The sequence below is a fragment of the Lutra lutra genome, chromosome 17 (genome assembly GCF_902655055.1).
Source record: "Lutra lutra chromosome 17, mLutLut1.2, whole genome shotgun sequence".
NCBI lineage: Eukaryota > Metazoa > Chordata > Mammalia > Carnivora > Mustelidae > Lutra > Lutra lutra.
This window is the reverse complement of record NC_062294.1, coordinates 44,281,665-44,300,212: the sequence shown is the minus strand read 5'-3', so window position 1 is coordinate 44,300,212 and position 18,548 is coordinate 44,281,665. Positions and strand designations below refer to the sequence as shown.

Here is an 18,548-nt window from a genome sequence, read left to right as displayed (position 1 = left end):
CTGTCAAATAACTAAAATCTTTAAAAATATATTTTTTTGAAACAGTGGTATAAGGCTTAGTTGAATAAAGCCAGATACATAACTTTTAGAGTCAGCATTGTTTTGGTTGTATAAAAAGGATGCTACAAAATATTTGGAATGAAATAAAAGGTAACAATGAATAACCTAGGCAGTAGCTAGGGTCAAGAAGTATGCTGATTTAAGGACTGATTTAAATCCCTAATCACTGATAACCCTGCAGGTTTTCTTTTTTAGAAAACTGGCCTGTACAATGGCTGGAGAAATGAGGGTCTTTGGGGGAGATGGTTATAGGTAAGGGTCTGCTGTGAGAATATTAGGAGCTGACTATTACCAATATTAGTAATATTACTAATAGAATTATTACCAGACTGTTAAGTCTTTTCAGATCTTGGCAAAGGATACAAAGCTGGAAGGAGTAGTAGTAGGATCTAGGTGGTATGGTGGAAATGCTATAGAAGGTAGAAGAACCTATTCATTGAAGGCCCTGAGGAGAGAAGTAGCGGGTGGGTGTCCTGGTCGACCTGAATAGAGGTCCACATCATGCAGGCCCTTCTCAACCCATGCCTAGGACTTTGGATTTTTTTCCTTAAGGACACTTGGCAGCCATTGAAGGTTTTAAACAAGATGAGAACATGATCGGATTTCTAAGTCCTCTCTCTGGCTGTCCTGTACAGATTGAATCAGAGGATTCATGAGTGAAAATGGAGTAACTTGCTAGGAAGGAGCCTGTTTGGGAAGTCCAGGTGATTTCACCTTGTGCTAGAATAAAACCACGGAGTAGGGAAAGCAGAGAGACTCAAGGTCGATTTAGGGGAATGATTCTGTAGCTCTGAAGAGTGCACAGGAGGGGAGCAACGGGAGCATCCTTGATGAATGTTACTTTTTGATTTGCGCATTCCTTTAAGGTCCGAATTTATGATTTGAATCCATGCTTTTTATAGCTTTCCTTTTCTACCAGATTGTTTTCCCAGAATATTTGAAATAATAGCATCTTCTGACATCTCTCTGGAACTTCCCATACAGCATAAAATACCAACACCATTTTACCAATCATTATATAGACCTTGCTTCTCCCTCTCCTGCTCCCCCTGCTTGTGCTCACTCTCTCTCTCTCTCTCACACTCTCTCTTGTGTGCCAAATAAATAAAATCTATTTATTTATTTTTTTTTTTTAGATTTTATTTATTTGACAGAGACACAATGAGAGAAGGAGCCCTCTCTCAAGGAACAAGGAACTCTCTCTCAAGGAACAAGCAGGGGAAGTGGGAGAGGGAGAAGCAGGCTTCCCGCTGAGCAGGGAGCCCGATGTGGGGCTCGATCTCAGGACACTAGGATCATGATGCTTAATGACTGAGCCACCCAGGTGCCCGAAATCAATAAAATCTTTAAAAAATAATGTTGGAGAAATAGATAAAATGATACGTGATAAGTGTACTGCTAAAAAATACAGTAAGTAGAGTAATAAGGGGTGTGTTTTGTAAAGAGTGGCCTCATGTTTGAGTAGAGGTTAGAATGAAGTACTTAAGCTATTTGGATCTCTTAGGGAAGAGGCAGAGATTCTGAAGGAGAAATGTGCTTCACAAGTTTGAAGAACATCCAGTTGGTTAAGGAGCTGGAGCAGAGTCAGCTGAAGGGAGGAGATTGGCAGTAAGGTCAGAAAGAGGGTAGTGTGAGACAAATTCAGGGACGATTTTATAGACCACATAGGGACTTCGACTTTTACTCTGCGAAAGAGGGAAATCCAGTGGAGACTTTGAGGCAGACAAAAGGCTTAATCTAACTTAACAAGAACAGTCTTGCCACTGTGTTAGGTATGGGATATTTGGAGGACAGCAGGGAAAGTAGAGAGACCTGTTAAGAAAGTGTGTTAACCTTGGTGAGAGATGGCTTTGGACAAGGTGGTAGAGATACTGGTAGAGAGAAGTAGTCAAGATCTGGATATATTTTGAAGCTAGAGATGAGAAGACTTGCTTTTACATGTAATTCATGTCTTCCTCCTTTAGATTCTCATTTCGTTGTTCTTAGGTGGTTCCTGGACATCGTATTTGTAATGTTCCTCAGCTGATTCTGATTTTCACCAGAGGTGAAGAACTACTTCCTTCACAAGTTCCCCTCATATTCTCTATTCTCTTCTCCCCTGACCCTTGACCTTGGGCTCCCCCCGCCCCCCCAACCCCCCACCAAACTTCAGTGCTGTGTTAAGAGTTATTTAAATTATTCACTATGTTTAGTTTGTCATTTCTACCTTAGAACTTCCCTTCTCCTGCCACATGAAAATACCTCTTATTTTCTCTCTTGTTACCTTACAGATTGGGAGTCCAGAAGAGAAACCAAGAATTTATTTCCAAAGGAGCACAGTTATGAAATTAAATCATTGCACCTGGAGATAAAAAGACTCACAAGCTCCGACCTTGAGTGCACTAGGTTTGGAAATAACAGAGAAATCAAATGCCACTTGGAGAAACAACAGGAGGGACATTTCAGACAACCTGTTATAACCTCTGAGGAAAGGTCCACTTCCACTCAGAACGCAGTTCAGAGAGTGCCTCAGACAGTTCATACCAGAGTGAAAGCCTACGAATGCAAGGGATGTAAGGAAACTTCCAGGTACCAGTCACACCATATTCAACATGAAAGAAATAATAATAAGGAAAAAGACTCTAAATGTGGAGAATGTGGGAAAGCCTTTAATAGTAAGTCAGACTTGATTAAGCATCAGAGAATTCATGAAAGCAAAAAAAGTAAAGAAAATAAGAAATGTGCTGTTATCCATGGCTCTGAAACAACTAAACCTCAGAGCATTAATACTAGTGAGAAACCTTATAAATGTAAGGAATGTGGGAAAGCCTTTCATTCCAACTCACAACTTAGTAAACATCAAAGGATCCACATAGGTGAGAAACCCTATAAATGTAAGGAGTGTGGGAAGGCCTTTCCATCTACCTCACAACTTAGTTTACATCAGAGAATTCATACGGATGAGAAATACTATGAATGTAAGGAATGTGGGAAAGCCTTTACCCGTCCCTCACATCTTCTTCGACATCAGAGAATCCATACTGGTGAGAAACCCCATAAATGTAAGGAATGTGGGAAAGCTTTCCGTTACGACACGCAACTTAGTCTTCATCAGATAATTCATACTGGTGAGAGACGCTATGAATGTAAGGAGTGTGGAAAGGTATATAGTTGTGCCTCACAACTGAGTCTACATCAAAGAATTCATACTGGTGAGAAACCTCATAAATGTAAGGAATGTGGGAAAGCTTTTATCTCTGATTCCCATCTTATTCGACATCAGAGTGTTCATACTGGTGAGAAACCATATAAATGTAAAGAATGTGGGAAGGCCTTTCGTCGTGGCTCGGAACTTACTCGACATCAGAGAGCTCACACTGGTGAGAAACCCTATAAATGTAAGGAATGTAAAATGGCCTTTACCTGTAGCACAGAACTTATTCGACATCAAAAAGTTCACACTGGTGAGAGACCTCATAAATGTAAGGAATGTGGGAAGGCCTTTATTCGAAAGTCAGAACTTACTCATCACGAGAGAAGTCATAGTGGTGAAAAGCCCTATAAGTGTAAGGAATGTGAAAAAGCCTTTGGTCGTGGCTCAGAACTTAATCGACACCTGAAAATTCATACTGGTGAGAAACCTTACAAATGCAAGCAATGTGGGAAGGCCTTTATTCGTGGTTCACACCTTAGTAAACATCAAAGAATTCACACAGGAAAGAGGAGTGAATGAAGTTATGTGGGAAGGCTCAAAATTTTATGGACATCTGCAAAGTCAAACTAGTAAAACACAAAACCCCCTGTGATTTTAAGGAATGTGGGATAGCCTTTGAAGATAACTTAATATTGGAGCTTACACTGTGGATCAGGGCCTTTATTTGAGGGCCATAATTTATTTGACATGTGTTAATGTTGATATACTTTATAAATGTTAGGGATTGGGAGGGTTCTCTTTATGTTTCAAAATTTATTAGATATCAAGGTTCAATTGATACTAAAGTGAAAAAACTCCTTGAATGTAAGGAAAGGGGGAAGGCTTTGGAAGGCAGTTAATGTGTCAGAGACTGTCATACCAATGATTCGCAACATCAGGGTCATTTGGCCTGGGGGAAATCAAGAGGATTTATAATATAAATATTATAAATATAGGAGACCAATTTGCTTTAGCTAACAAATTACTCATCTCACTTCATACTTGAGGAAGACTGCAGTAATGTTAAAAATGCAGCTGATTCTTCCATCCCGCTCAGATCTTAAATATTTGCAAGCTTGTCCTCTAAAATTAACTTAAACTGAGGCAGAGTGGTAAAGGATTTAAGCAATGCTCAGTCTTTTACTTGCCTTTTAGGGCAAATTACTTAACTAGATCTAAACTTTCTCAGTTATAAATTAATAATGTTAGCACCATCTTATTAGTATTATAAGATTAAATAATTACATTATATCCCATAGAATACTGTATGGCTCATATTGAAAGTGAGTTAAATAGCTGCTTCTATTTATTTTCATATTTGTGGATAGAGATCATATGAGAGGAAGGCTTTTATGTGTACCATGACTATGGGAACATCTTATATCATCTTTTGAATGTCAGGTAATTCCTTCTGGAGAATAATTGAAAACTGAACTTTTTGTTCACCTTGCCCTCTTGCCTCACTAGGGGAAAGGAAATCAAGGCAAGTTACAATTTGGAGTGAATGACAAACAACTCCATGTTGAAAGTTGTAGGATGCAACAGAGCTATCCTTAGGAGAATTAACTTCTTTTAATATGTGTAGAAAATATGGACAGTTAACGGCCACAATTCATTGTCAGTGCACTGTACTTGATGTACAGGCTGTTCTAATAGGTTCCCTGGAAACACTTGTTGAAATCTGAGGAATGAGAGAGTGAATGAATAAGCAGTCAGCTCTAGTGTGTAGAAAAGCTCTAACCAGTTAAGAGCAAAGCCAAAAACAAAGCAACAACAACAACAAACCTTGAAAACTTCCTGAAATGGGAGGGGAAAACCCTCAAGCATCATGAATGAGAGGAAATGTAACTACAAAAAAGGAGTTTTAAAGAAAAAAGGCAACGTTGTTGTGGCAGACACTGTTGGTTGCCTATCCGTTGTTGTTAACCATTCTCCCTTTGCCAGGACTGTCTGCTGCTCATCTAAAGTCTAGGTCTTGCTCTCCTAGTTTGCTTTGCATCTGGGCATATATGTAACAGTCCTAGCCATACAAGAGCTGAGCAAAATTCTGCAAGTAGGCTTCAGGTTAAATTTTCTTGCCCAACAAAATAGGAGGAAATAGTCCTCTTATATACAGGGTGCATGTCTGTATGTCTGTGTGATACCAGCATTGTGGCCATTTTGCTACCGGAGGGGTGAAAGGCTGAGATTAATATGCAGGATAGATTGGAATTACCTGCATCCTTGACATTGTTGAACTGAGGAAACGATGCAGAGCTGCTCTGCCCCTGAGTTTTGAGGAAAATAACAAACTTCATGCATATCTGTTTTAAGTTTATACTCAATTTTTTATGATAGACCTGAGTCCTGGGGGAAAAGTGTGTGTGTGTGTGTGTGTGTGTGTGTGTGTGTGTGTGTACACCTTTAATTTAGTAAGATGAGGAAATGTTTATATTCAGCTTTTTATACTATATCTGAAAATGTGGAAGAGCATTATTAAATATTTTTTAAATGGGTACATATATGTTCTACTTTGCTTCAGTAAGACATGGGAAATGGTTTTTGTTTTCTTTTTACATTTAGCATTGTATTGTGTGTGTTTATATTCAGCTCTTTAAAGCATGGCTGAAATCTTGAAAGAGTATTTTTCTGAATAAAGTAAGAACCAATTAAAAAAAAACTGATTAAAGAGGTATAGTGATTCCTCTACTATCAGCATATCTAACAGATAAAATCTAAGTTTCCAAGATACAGTCACAGCTAAGAGGCTAGCGTAACCCTATAAAGAAACTTGGAAAAGGACAACATCCAAATCAAATCAGCTCTAAAAATAATCTACTGTACTTACGGTATATGAATATTCCAATTAAAATAGCAAATCAAATCTAGCAGCCTATTGAAGAAAGTGTTTTTGTTTGTTTTTGTCTTGTTTGGAATAAAATGGTTCATGACCTGTCCAATTGTTTTTTTTTTTTAAGATTTTATTTATTTTATTTGACAGATAGAGATCACAAGTAGGCAGAGAGGCAGGCAGAGAGAGAGAGGAGGAAGCAGGCTCCCTGCCGAGCAGAGAGCCTGATGCAGGGCTCGATCCCAGGACCCTGGGATCATGACCTGAGCCAAAGGCAGAGGCTTTAATCCACTGAGCCACCCAGGCGCCCCTGTCCAATTGTTTTTTAATGTAACACATAAAGGTAGTATTTACACATTGAAAACTAGACCCTAAAATTATGATTTCCCACAGAAAGTAGCAAATGAGAAACTGTTACAGCGTATATATATTCAACTGCTGTGAGTCACTGCAGTTATCCACTTAATCCTACCTCATGGGCTACAGACATATTTGGAATAATCACCATCCAGTGTATTCCATGGTAGCCTCACACTTCAGAAAATGATACATACTTCAAATAAGTTTAAGTGTAAACATGTATTATGTGGTACATTAAATCAGTCATAGAGAATGTCAGCCCATTGGAGGACAATTACAATAAAAATTCAAGCATTTTTTATTTTTAAAGATTTTTATTTATTTATTTGACAGAGAGAGATCACAAGTAGGCAGAGCGGCAGGCAGAGAGAGAGAGGGGAGGAAGCAGGCTCCCTGCAGAGCAGGGAGCCCGATTCGGGGCTCGATCCCAGGACCCTGAGACCATGACCTGAGCCGAAGGCAGAGGCTTTAATCCACTGAGCCACCCAGGCGCCCCTTAATTTTTATTTTTTTTAAAGATTTTATTTATTTATTTGACAGAGAGAGATCATAAGTAGGCAGAGAGGCAGGCAGAGAGAGAGAGGAGGAAGCAGGCTCTCTGCTGAGCAGAGAACCCGATGCGGGGCTCGATCCCAGGACCCTGAGATCATGACCTGAGCTGAAGGCAGAGGCTTAACCCACTGAGCCACCCAGGTGCCCCTAATTTTTATTTTTTTAAGTAGGCTCTATGCCCAACGTGGGGCTTGAACTCAAGATGCTGAGATCAGGAGTCGCATGCTCTACCGATGGAGCCAGGCAGGTGCCCCTAAGCATTTTTTTAAAGGTGGGAAATGATTGCTAAATTTTATCTGCACTGGCATAATTATTTCATAAGTCTCTTCTTGAAAGTTTTGTATACTGTTCTAAGCAGACAAATTATGCCCATAGAAGGTACTGAAGGATTATAAAGGTAGGCAAAATTAGGCATGATCATGGTACTGGTTTCATTATAACTTCTAACATTTTTTTTTCAGTCATAACAATGTTAGATGATTTTCTTTCAGTTTTTGTCCATGTATACATATTTCTGTTTTCAAGACTTAAAATTGTATTCTAATTTTCTAGAACATATTTTACCAAAAAAAAAGGGGTATATTGAAAAGATTTTTAAAAAACCTGTTGGGGTGCTTGACTGACTCAGTCTGAAGGTCATGCAACTTTTTTTTTTTCTATTTGAGAGCGAGAACAAGCAAGAGCCATGAGCAGGGGGGAGGTTCAGAGGGAGGAGAAGAAGCCAACTCCCTGCTGAGGACCCCAGGATCATGAACTGAGCTTAAGGCACATGCTTAACCAACTGAGCCACTCAGGGAGCCCAAAGAGCATGCAATTCTTGATCTTGGGGTCGTGAGTTCGAGCCCCACACTGGGTGTAGAGATCATAAATGAAATTTAAAAAAAAAAAAGAACTACACTTATTCTCTGAATTGCCAATACCAATAGCCTTCCATACTTTCTGCCATACTCAAGAAGCATGCCCATGTTTAGAAAGTTTGTTTTGGTGGTGGTGGTGGTGGTGGTGGTGTATGTGTGTGTGTTTAGCATGGTTGAAATGGGATTGCGCTTACATATTGAAGTGCAGTCACCTTTTCTCACTTGGTAACATACCATAACTGGTCTTCCTTCCAGTCAGTACCTACAGGTGTAACTTTTTAGCTTTAGACTCATTCATCATAAAGACAAAGCATAATATATTTACTTTCATACATAATATATGTACTTTCATCAGTGAAAGTTCAGGTTATTTTACAGACAATTGTACAATTTTACTACTCATGTACTGTTTCATATTGAAGTTTATATTTTTGCTGAGTGGGTAGATTCCCTCCAGTTGGATCCCTTGCGTTACAGCATAGTATATTTCTTTTTTTTTTTTAAAGAATTTATTTATTTATTTGACAGAGATCACAAGTAGGCAGAGAGGCAGGCAGAGAGATGAGGAAGCAGGCTCCCTGCTGAGCAGAGAGCCCGATGTGGGGCTCGATCCTAGGACCCTGGGATCATGACCCGAGCAAAGGCAAAGGCTTTAACCTACTGAGCCACTCAGGGACTCCACAGCATAGTATCTTTCAAATGCAGTGGTTAATGCCTTATTTTCTGAAATTTGACATTAATCTAGCAATTATGTGCATTCCCTACGATTTCAACAAGGACTGAAACTTTTGTTAAATTGAAGAAAAGAGAGTGCCTTTAATTTGCATTTTCTTAATTGTCAGGTTGAGTATGTATCATGCCTAAGAGTTATTTGAATTTTATTTCTGTGAATTGCTTGTTTTTATGTATTCCCTTTGTTAAATTGGAGTAGTTTTTAAAGCAGTTTATAGAAATTTTGTTTTGTCATATACTTTGCAGTTGGTTTTCTTAGTCTAGCATGTATTTTCTGCCTTTTCTAATGACAAAAGAAATCAACAGACCTGTTCCTGTGAAGGGCTGGATAGTAAATATTTTAGGCTTTGTGGTCTTAGAGTCTCTACTCTGCCTTTGTAATGTGAAAACATACATAAACCAGTGGTCCTCAACCAGGGGTAATTTTGCCTTTCCTCCTTCTAACCCCAGGAGACATTGGGCAGTGTCCAGAAACATTTTTGGTTGTCACTTTGAGGGAGAGGGCTACTGGCATCTAGTAGATAAAGCCAGAGATGCTCTGAGCACCCTGCAAAGCACAGTATAGCTCCTCCCAACAGAATTATGTGGTCCAAAATGTCATTAAGTGCTGACGTTGAGAAATCCTGAGTGTAAGAAAATGGGCATGACTGTGTTCCAATAAAAAAAAAAAAAAAAAAAAATTTACACAGGGGCGCCTGGGTGGCTCGGTGGGTTAAGCCTCTGCCTTCAGCTCAGGTCATGGTCTCAGGGTCCAGGGATTGAGCCCCGCATTGGGCTCTCTGCTCAGCAGGGAGCCTGCTTCCCCCTGCCCCCTCTGCCTGCCTCTCTGCCTACTTGTGATCTATGCCTGTCAAGTAAATAAATCTTTAAAATAAAAAAAATTTACACAAGCAACAGGCCATCCCTGTTTTAAATAATTCTTTCTTGCTGTTTGATATCTACTGTTTTGGTTTTGTTCCTGAATTGTCTCTTTCTCCTAATTTTTACAAATTTTCTTCTGTTTTATGCTTTTAAATTTTCTTGACTAAAAAATAATTCAGGAGAACAGTAGCACCTGTGTGACTGCTGCCTATAACTAGGCATCTAATTGTTTTTTATTAAAATTTTATAAAAGAAAGGGGTGCCTGGGTGGCTCAGTCAGTTAAGCATCCTGCTCGATTTCAGACCAGGTCATGATATCACAGTTGTGGGATTGTGCCCCGCATCGGGCTCTGCACTTAGGGTAGTGTCTGTCCCTCTCCCGCTGCTCCTTCCCCTGCTTTCACGTGCTCTTTCTCAAGTAAATAAATACAATCTTTAAAAACATGTTTATAAAAGAAGCAAATCATTGCAGAAATAGGTAAAGCCTTCTCTTACCCCTTCAGTCCTGTTCTCCCTGTGTCTGCAGAGGCAATAAATGCAAGTAGTATCTATAATGTACACACATGGTACACATGACTATAGATTTTTTTAAAGATTTTATTTATTTGACAGATCACAAGTAGGCAAAGAGGCAGGCAAATAGAGATGGGGAAGCAGGCTCCCCGCTGAGCAGAGAACCCAACGTGGGGCTCTATCCCAGGACCCTGAGCTCCTGACCTGAGCTGAAGGCAGAGGTTTAACCCTCTGAGCCATCCAGGTGCCCCAGATTTCTAAGTAACGCAAAATAGTAATAGATCTCTCTAATTTTTCTAATTGACAATATGTAGTATCTAAAACTATTGAAAAATATCTTTTTTTATGTGCTGTGTTTTATATGTCTTTTTATTCATGAAATAGAGAAAAACAAATCACAGGTAAGAATCTATTTTCTTTATTTTTGAGAGAGCACATGCACACACTGGGTGGGGGAGGGGCAGAGTGAGGGGGAGAGGGTGAACCCCAACCAGGCTCCATGCCTGATGTGGAACCTGACTTGGGGCTTCAATCCTGCAACCCTGAGATAATGGCCTGAGCTGAAATCAAGAGCTGGATCCTTAACTGACTGAGTCACCCAAGTTCCCCCCTTCTATGTATTTTCAACAGCAAGGAATTTACTAAAAGATATTTTGTAAATGGAAGAATTTTTTTCCTTTTATCTAAAGAAAACCAATGCAAATCATGTTCCTAAAGATGTTCACTTTAACTTAAATAGTAGAACATTTGAAAACCTAAAATTTTCACTTATAAAATTATGGAAAATCTTCATTGTATCATAGTGTGGTAATTATTTTACCACAGCACCAGGCAAGAAAAAACTAAAATTTTAGTACTGTGAATGTCTGACATTTATGAAGGTGGCCGCAAATTAGATAGTTTAGTTGCAATATGATTGATTTCTCCTTTTTAATATTTATTTGTAAGTTTTATACTCTTTTAAAGGATGTACTATTCTGTGGTTGGAAATGAAGAAATGAAAACAAACTTAGGTAAGAGAAAAATGTAATTCTTTTTTTTCTTAGTATAAAGGTAAGTTGGGTCATTTTATATTGGTTCTTACTTATATTAGTACACATGTACTAAGGCAAAAGGGCTTTCTCTCCCCATCTACCACTCTCACATAAATGCAATGACCCAGGACTTTACTATTTTAATCACAGGGCAGTTCAGCTCTTTCCAAAGAGATGTGCTCATCTGATTACATTGCAGTTTATTCCCTACTCCCACCCCAACTCCCACTCCTTGTCTTTCATTCAGTTATATGAGAAGAATCCAGGAAAAATTCAAGATAATGCCTTACTCTAATGGAAGAGGTAAGCTAATGGATGAAATTGAACCAAACTGAAACTGTTAAAGGGGCACCTCACTGGCTCAGTCGGTAGAGCATACAACTCTCGAACTTGGGGTTGTAAGTTAAAGCCCCACACTGGGTGTACAGGTTACTTAAAAATACAATCCTTAGGGGCGCCTGGGTGGCTCAGTCATTAAGTGTCTGCCTTCCACTCAGGTCATGATTCCAGGGTCCTGGAATCCAGGTCCCCCACATCGGGCTTCCTACTTGGCAGGAAGCCTGCTTCTCCCTCTACCACTCTCTCTTACTTGTGTTCCCTCTCTCTCTTTTTTTCTTTTTATTTTTTTTTAAGATTTTTTTTTTAAATTTATTTGACAGATCACAAGTAGGCAGAGAGGCAGGCAGAGAGAGAGAGGAGGAGGAGGCAGGCTCCCTGCTGAGCAGAGAGCCCCATGCGGGACTCGATCCCAGGACCCTGAGATCGTGACCTGAGCTGAAGGCAGAGGCTTTAACCACTGAGCCACCCAGGCGCCCCTGTGTTCCCTCTCTCTCTGTGTCTCTCTCTATCAAAGAAAGAAATAAAAACTTAAAAAAAAATAAAAATAATACAATCTTTTTTTTTTTTAAAAAGTAACACTATAAGAGAAATAATTGACATGACAGGCCATATTAAAATTTTAAGTGACAACATAGAAAACTGGGTGGATACTATAATTACATTGATTTTCACCTCTCATTTATATATTTGCCTCTTTTGTTTCCAGTTTTTGGCTATTGTAAATGTGTAATATATTCTTTTAAAATTGAAATACAGTTGACATCTGTATAATACATTGTTCGTGGAATTAAGGAGATCCCTGAGATGACTCATTCATCCCTTATGAATAAAAAAAAAAAATGACCACCTGTGCTAATTTACCTATTTAGTATAACGGGTTTTGCTTTCATTTCTTTTTTTTTTTTCCTTAAAGATTTTATTTATTTATTTGACAGAGAGAGATCACAAGTAGACGGAGAGGCAGGCAGAGAGCGGGGGGGGGGGGGGGAAGCAGGCACCCTGCTGAGCAGAGAGCCCGATGCGGGACTCCATCCCAGGACCCTGAGATCATGACCTGAGCAGAAGGCAGCGGCTTAATCCACTGAGCCACCCAGGTGCCCTTGCTTTCATTTCTAAACCATAACTGCACTCATTCCAGGGTAGGGGGATCTTTAGAGTTCATATAGAACTCACACATGAAGACACATTATATTAAGGGAATTGTTGAATTTTTAGAGAATAAAGGACTGACTCTTCAGCCTGAAATAATCTGTTAATGACTTACAGCAAAAATGAAAAGTAATTAGTCGTTCCCTCCTTTCACTGATTGAACTAAAGGACACTGTCACGGGTGATCTTAAGGCTTTAAGTGAAAAAGGAACATCTTCCTTAGTGTTAAATCTAAATTAGCTTGTGGTCAGTTCAAAACTTTCTTCCCCCAAAACATGAACCCTAAAAAACACCCTGCTTATTTATCTTCATGCTAACATTTTTGAGGTTTTTTATAGTAAAATGTGTGTCTTCCAGCCAAGTACCACTAGGAACATTCCTTGTAGTCAGACAAGTTGGGTTTACTGCTAATTGCAGCAAAGGGGACATACAATATTGGGTTTGTGGTTATTGATTTAGAGAAGGTTTAAGGAAGTGGAGCTTTGGGGGCGCCTGGGTGGCTCAGTGGGTTAAAGCCTCTGCCTTTGGCTCAGGTCAAGATCTCAGGGTCCTGGGATCGAGCCCCACATTGGGCTCTCTGCTTGGCATGGAGCCTGCTTCCTCCTCTCTCTCTGCCTGCTTCTCTGCCTACTTGTGATCTCCATCTGTCAAATAAATAAATAAAATCTTAAAAAAAAAAAAAAAGGAAGTGGAGCTTTGTTCTGGATTGGATGTTGTCAGGAATCAGGGCAATTCTTTAACTGCATATCTTAATTAATTTTATCCATAAGGAGGGAAGACTAAAGGAAGGCTAAAATTGTAATTGGTAAAGAAGTAGCAGTCATTGATAGTATCCAGGGGTGTTTAGCATTTTGTGGCTTGAATAATGTTCATGTTTTATCTGTATTTAGATATGATTACAGGGTAACCTTGTTCTTATCTTGATCCACTAGGATCACAGAGTTGCCTACCTGCTGCTGATGTTATGTGAACTTAAAACAAGATCTTGTTGACAGTACCAGGCTAGTTCTTACATGTCAGCAGCAGCTTCTCTCTTTCTCAACTATATAAAGAGCATAAATCTTTTTTCCCCCCAAAGATTTTATTTGAGAGAGAAGGAGAAAGAGAGATAGTGTGCATGAGCAGGAGGAGGGGCAGAGGGAGAGAAACCCAAGCAGACTCCACGCTGAGCACAGAACCCCACATGGGGCTCTCTCTCAGGACCCTGAGATCATGACCTGAACCAAAACCAAGAGTTGGACGCTGAACCAACTGAACCACCCATGCACCCAAAAAGCATAAATCTTAAGTGCACAGCTTGATGTCATTTTATCAACTTTATTGATTTAATTTATTATTTTTTATTTTTTTAAGGATTTTATTTATTTATTCGACAGAGAGAGATCACAAGTAGGCAGAGAGGCAGGCAGAGAGAGAGAGGAGGAAGCAGGCTCCCTGCTGAGCAGAGAGCCCGATGTGGGGCTCGATCCCAGGACTCTGAGATCATGACCTGAGCCGAAGGCAGCGGCTTAATCCACTGAGCCACCCAGGCGCCCCTGATTTAATTTATATATAATAAATTACACTTAGTCTATAGTTGAATTTTAAAAGGTGATACCTCTATAACTACCATGACAAGTAAGATGCAGAATATTTCCATCGCTTAAGAGAGTTCCTCATGGCCCTTTATAGAGGTTAACTATAACCTCTCCCACCACACCTGGTCCCAGACAACCAATGATCTGTTTCAGTCACCGTAGATTATCTTGTATTTTCTGGAATTTTGCAAAAAGGAATCATACAGTACTTATTCATTTGTGTATGGCTCTTTCACTTAGAGTGCTTTGGGCATATGGTTTTCTTTTGGGTATATTCCCAGGAGTGGAATTCCTCAGTTAGTCATTATATTTGTATTTTACCCTATTAGAAACTGCTAAACTGTCTTCAACAGAGGTCATTTCGTTTTACATTCCCACAAACAATATTGGATAGTCCTGGTTACTCTATATTCTCACCAACACTTCATACTGTCAATCTTCTTTTCCCTCCCCCACCCTCAGCCTGTACTGTCAATCTTTCTAATTTTAGCTATTCTATTGCTTAGTTGCAGGGTCTCATTGTGGTTTGTTGTTGTTTATTTATTTATTTATTTATTTATTTTTTAAAGCAGTTCTTTTTTTTTTTTTTTAAGATTTTATTTATTTATTTGACAGAGAGAAATCACAAGTAAGCAGAGAGGCAGGCAGAGAGAGAGGAGGAAGCAGGCTCCCTGCTGAGCAGAAAGCCCGATGTGGGGCTCGAACCCAGGACCTGGGATCATGACCTGAGCCGAAGGCAGCGGCTTAACCCACTGAGCCACCCAGGCGCCCCTGTTGTTTTTTTAATAGGCTACATGCCCAATATGGGGCTTGAACTCATGACCCTGAGATCAAGTTGGATGCAATACTGACTGAGCCAGGTGCTCACTGTGCCTTTTTATTTTTTAAAGATTTATTTATTTGAGAGATAGAGATAGCATGTGCATGCATGAGTGGGGGAAGGGGCAGAGGGAGAGAATCCTCAAGCAGACTCCAGACAGAGCCTGACATGGTGCTGGTTGTCACAACCCATGAAATCAGGACCCGAGGTGAAACCAAGAGTCAGACCCTTAGCTGACTAAGCCACCCCGGCACCCCCCTCATTGTGTTTTAAATGGCATTTCCATGATAACTAATGATGTTGAGCATCCTTTTGTGTGCATTTGTTGGCCACTCTTGTATCTACTGTTTGAAATATCTATTAAGACTGAAGGTTTTTGTTGCGTGTCAGTACTTACCTCAAAAAAGCAAATAGGGGGGCTCCTGGATGGCTCAGCGGGTTAAAGCCTCTGCCTTCGGCTCAGGTCATGATCCTGGGGTCCTGGGATTGAGTCCCTCATCGGGTTCTCTGCTTGGCAGGGAGCCTGCTTCCACCTCTCTCTCTCTGCCTGTCTCTCTGCCTACTTGTGATCTCTGCCTGTCAAATAAATAAATAAAATATTTTTAAAAAACCACAACACATAGGGCCTAGAGGATGAGGTTATGAATGTATTGATTATAGCAGAGAAATCATGAGTAGCATTGGGATACCAAAGAAGTAGAAGTCTGAAGGACAATACACCTGAATAATGGAAAGCTAGAAGAACTTATTGTTTTAAAAAATATGACCTATGGGGCACCTGGGTGACTCAGTGGGTTAAGCCTCTGCCTTCGGCTCGGGGCCTGATCCCAGGTCCCTGGGATCGAGCCCCGCATCGGGCTCTCTGCTCAGCGGGGAGCCTGCTTCCTCCTCTACCTCTCTGCCTACTGTGATCTCTCTGTTAAATAAATAAATAAAATCTTTAAAAAATATATGACCTATGGGCGCCTGGGTGGCTCAGTGGGTTAAGCCGCTGCCTTCGGCTCAGGTCATGATCTCAGGGTCCTGGAATCGAGTCCCGCATCGGGCTCTTTGCTCAGCGGGGAGCCTGCTTCCCTCTCTCCCTCTCTGCCTGCCTCTTTGTCTACTTGTGATCTCTCTCTGTCAAATAAATAAATAAAATCTTTAAAAAAAAATATGACCTATAAGACAAAGTTCTTAGAGAGGAGGGACATCTTTTCCATGGGTAAGATTTGACCTTAAGACTTGCTTCAATAGAGATCTACACAAAACTTAGGGAATTGATGAGAATCAATTAAAAAGAAGCCTGTTGGGGAAGGTATGTGCTATGGTGAGTGCTATGAAGTGTGTAAACCTGGCGATTCACAGACCTGTACCCCTGGGGCTAATAATACATTATATGTTAATAAAAAAAATTTTTTTAATGTGAACATATACTGAAAAAGAAGCCTGAATATAGAATTATTTAATGAATAGGCACTTCCACATTACTGGTTTTCATATCCCTTCGAATATGTCTTTATGAAAATCTCTTGCTCCTCCCACTTCAGGTGAAATATATTTCACCTGATATAAGTGGATATAAGAAATATATTTCACCTGATATAAGTGGATATAAGAAGATAACCACCAAAATACCCTGGGATATGTAGTTTGTAGCATAGCAAATAGGAAGTCCAGCTTAAATTGTGTGTGCATCAGTGCGGTCATGTGTGCACCAAAATCCAGGATCATGGCTTAGATCTGAAGTGAGCACTGGATAATAGGACGATCAAATTTAGAGAGCAAGCTGGGGCACTGCCATATGAAACAACTTCCTGTAACAATATGGCATATAAGTAATAATACATATATGCATTAATACGAAAAGGATTTATTTGAAATTAAATATTATTGTCCTACTTTTGTCATGTCCACACTATCATTTAAACAAAACTAGAACAGTAGCAATTAGTAATAATTATTTGTAGGACTAAATAAAAATAAAATATAAATGTTTATGCAGTTTTTTTCTGTTCTCTGATTCAGCAATTTAACTGCTTTGAAATTTAAATTTTGTAGTTCATATTACTGTGTACGTATGTATATATTATATATAATATACATATATACTATATATATATGTATCTATATAGTATATATATATATATTCAAAGTAATCACTGTATCCATTGTGTGGCTTGAACTCAAAACCCAGAGATCGAGTTACATGCTCTACTGATTGAGCCATCCAGGTGCCCCATTATTGTACATTAAGACACAAAGAAGTCAGGGGTGCCTGGGTGGCTCAGTCAGCTAAGCGTCTGACTCTTGGTTTCAGCTCATGATCTTGGGGTCATGAGATTGAGCCCCACATTGGGCTTCACAATCAGCATGGAATCTCCTTGAGATCCTCTCTCTCCCTTTGCCCCTCACCCCCACACTCTCTCAAATAAATAAAAAGACATGATGTCATACTTTTTTTTTTTTAAAGATTTTATTTATTTGACAGAGAGATCACAAGCAGGCAGAGAGGCAGGTAGAGAGAGAAGAGGAAGCAGGCTCCCTGCTGAGCAGAGAGCCCAATGCGGGGCTCGATCCCAGGACTCGGAGATCACGACCTGAGCCGAAGGCAGCGGCTTAACCCACTGAGCCACCCAGGCGCCCCAATGTCATACTTTTTGAAAGGAGAATGGGAGTGTCTGGATGGCTCAGTGGGTTAAGCCTCTGCCTTCGGCTCAGGTCATGATCCCAGCATCTTGGGATCAAGCCCCATATTGGGCTCCCTGCTCAGCAGGAAGCCTGCTTCTCCCTCTCCCACTACCTCTGCTTGTATTCCCTCTCTCACTGTGTCTCTCTCTGTCAAATAAATGAACAAAATCTTAAAAAAAAAACGGAAATATAATAGAACCAATTGAGCATATATTACCTATAAACAAGAAAAATTAAGGACATGTTTCCTTCTATCCTTTGGTGTAACAGGTTATTTTTACTCATCTTCTTTTCCAATAATACTTCTGGACTAAGACATCATTTTTCATGTATATTGGTAGAAAGGAATATAGGCAAAACAAAATTCCCTTTGACTTGTAGCTCTGCTCTCATCAAGCCCACATTTCAGATTCTTGGTGTCAGCCCAATGCGATGATATCAAATACTCTCTCAAAAAAAGCATTTGAGCATTGAACATACGGGATTTTATTCACAACAAGAGCATGTTTTTAGACTTGTAGATGATCTCTGGGACCCTGGAATGTCCTGCTTGGTAGGAGTATTTTTTTTTTTAAGATTTTATTTATTTATTTGACAGAGATCACAAGTAGACAGAGAGGCAGGCAGAGAGAGAGAGGGAAGCAGGCTCCCTGCTGAGCAGAGAGCCCAATGCGGGACTCGATCCCAGGACCCTGAGATCATGACCAGAGCCGAAGACAGAGGCTTTAACCCACTGAGCCACCCAGGCGCCCCTTGGTAGGAGTATTTTTGTTCGAATGGGAGCTTTGGCCACCAGCCCGTCTAGACTGTCTATAGAGTTATGATGGGGGCTTTAGGACACACCATTACCAGCTGTGACCTCTGGAGGAACTGGAGACTAAAGGTAAGAGTTTGAACCTTCAGAAGGAGCTGGAGACTAAAGATCAGCCTCATCGGAAGAATGTAATTGAGCCTCAGGAATAACTCTGGCAACCAAAGCCTCAGACAAGCTTTCCTGCGGGAATTATCCCGTCATAACCAAA

At 40.1% G+C, this 18,548-nt stretch overlaps 1 protein-coding gene across 1 annotated transcript in view; it reads left to right on the top strand.

Moving 5' to 3' along the window:
• The window catches only part of ZNF568 (zinc finger protein 568), a 67,443-nt gene extending 61,190 nt beyond the window's left edge, over window positions 1-6,253 (top strand). The window contains exon 7 of the mRNA XM_047709443.1: window positions 2,837-6,253. Within this exon, the coding sequence (XP_047565399.1) occupies window positions 2,837-3,772 (936 nt within the window). The 3' untranslated portion in view covers window positions 3,773-6,253. The remainder of the gene's footprint in view (window positions 1-2,836) is intronic.
• Window positions 6,254-18,548: the final 12,295 nt, after the last annotated feature.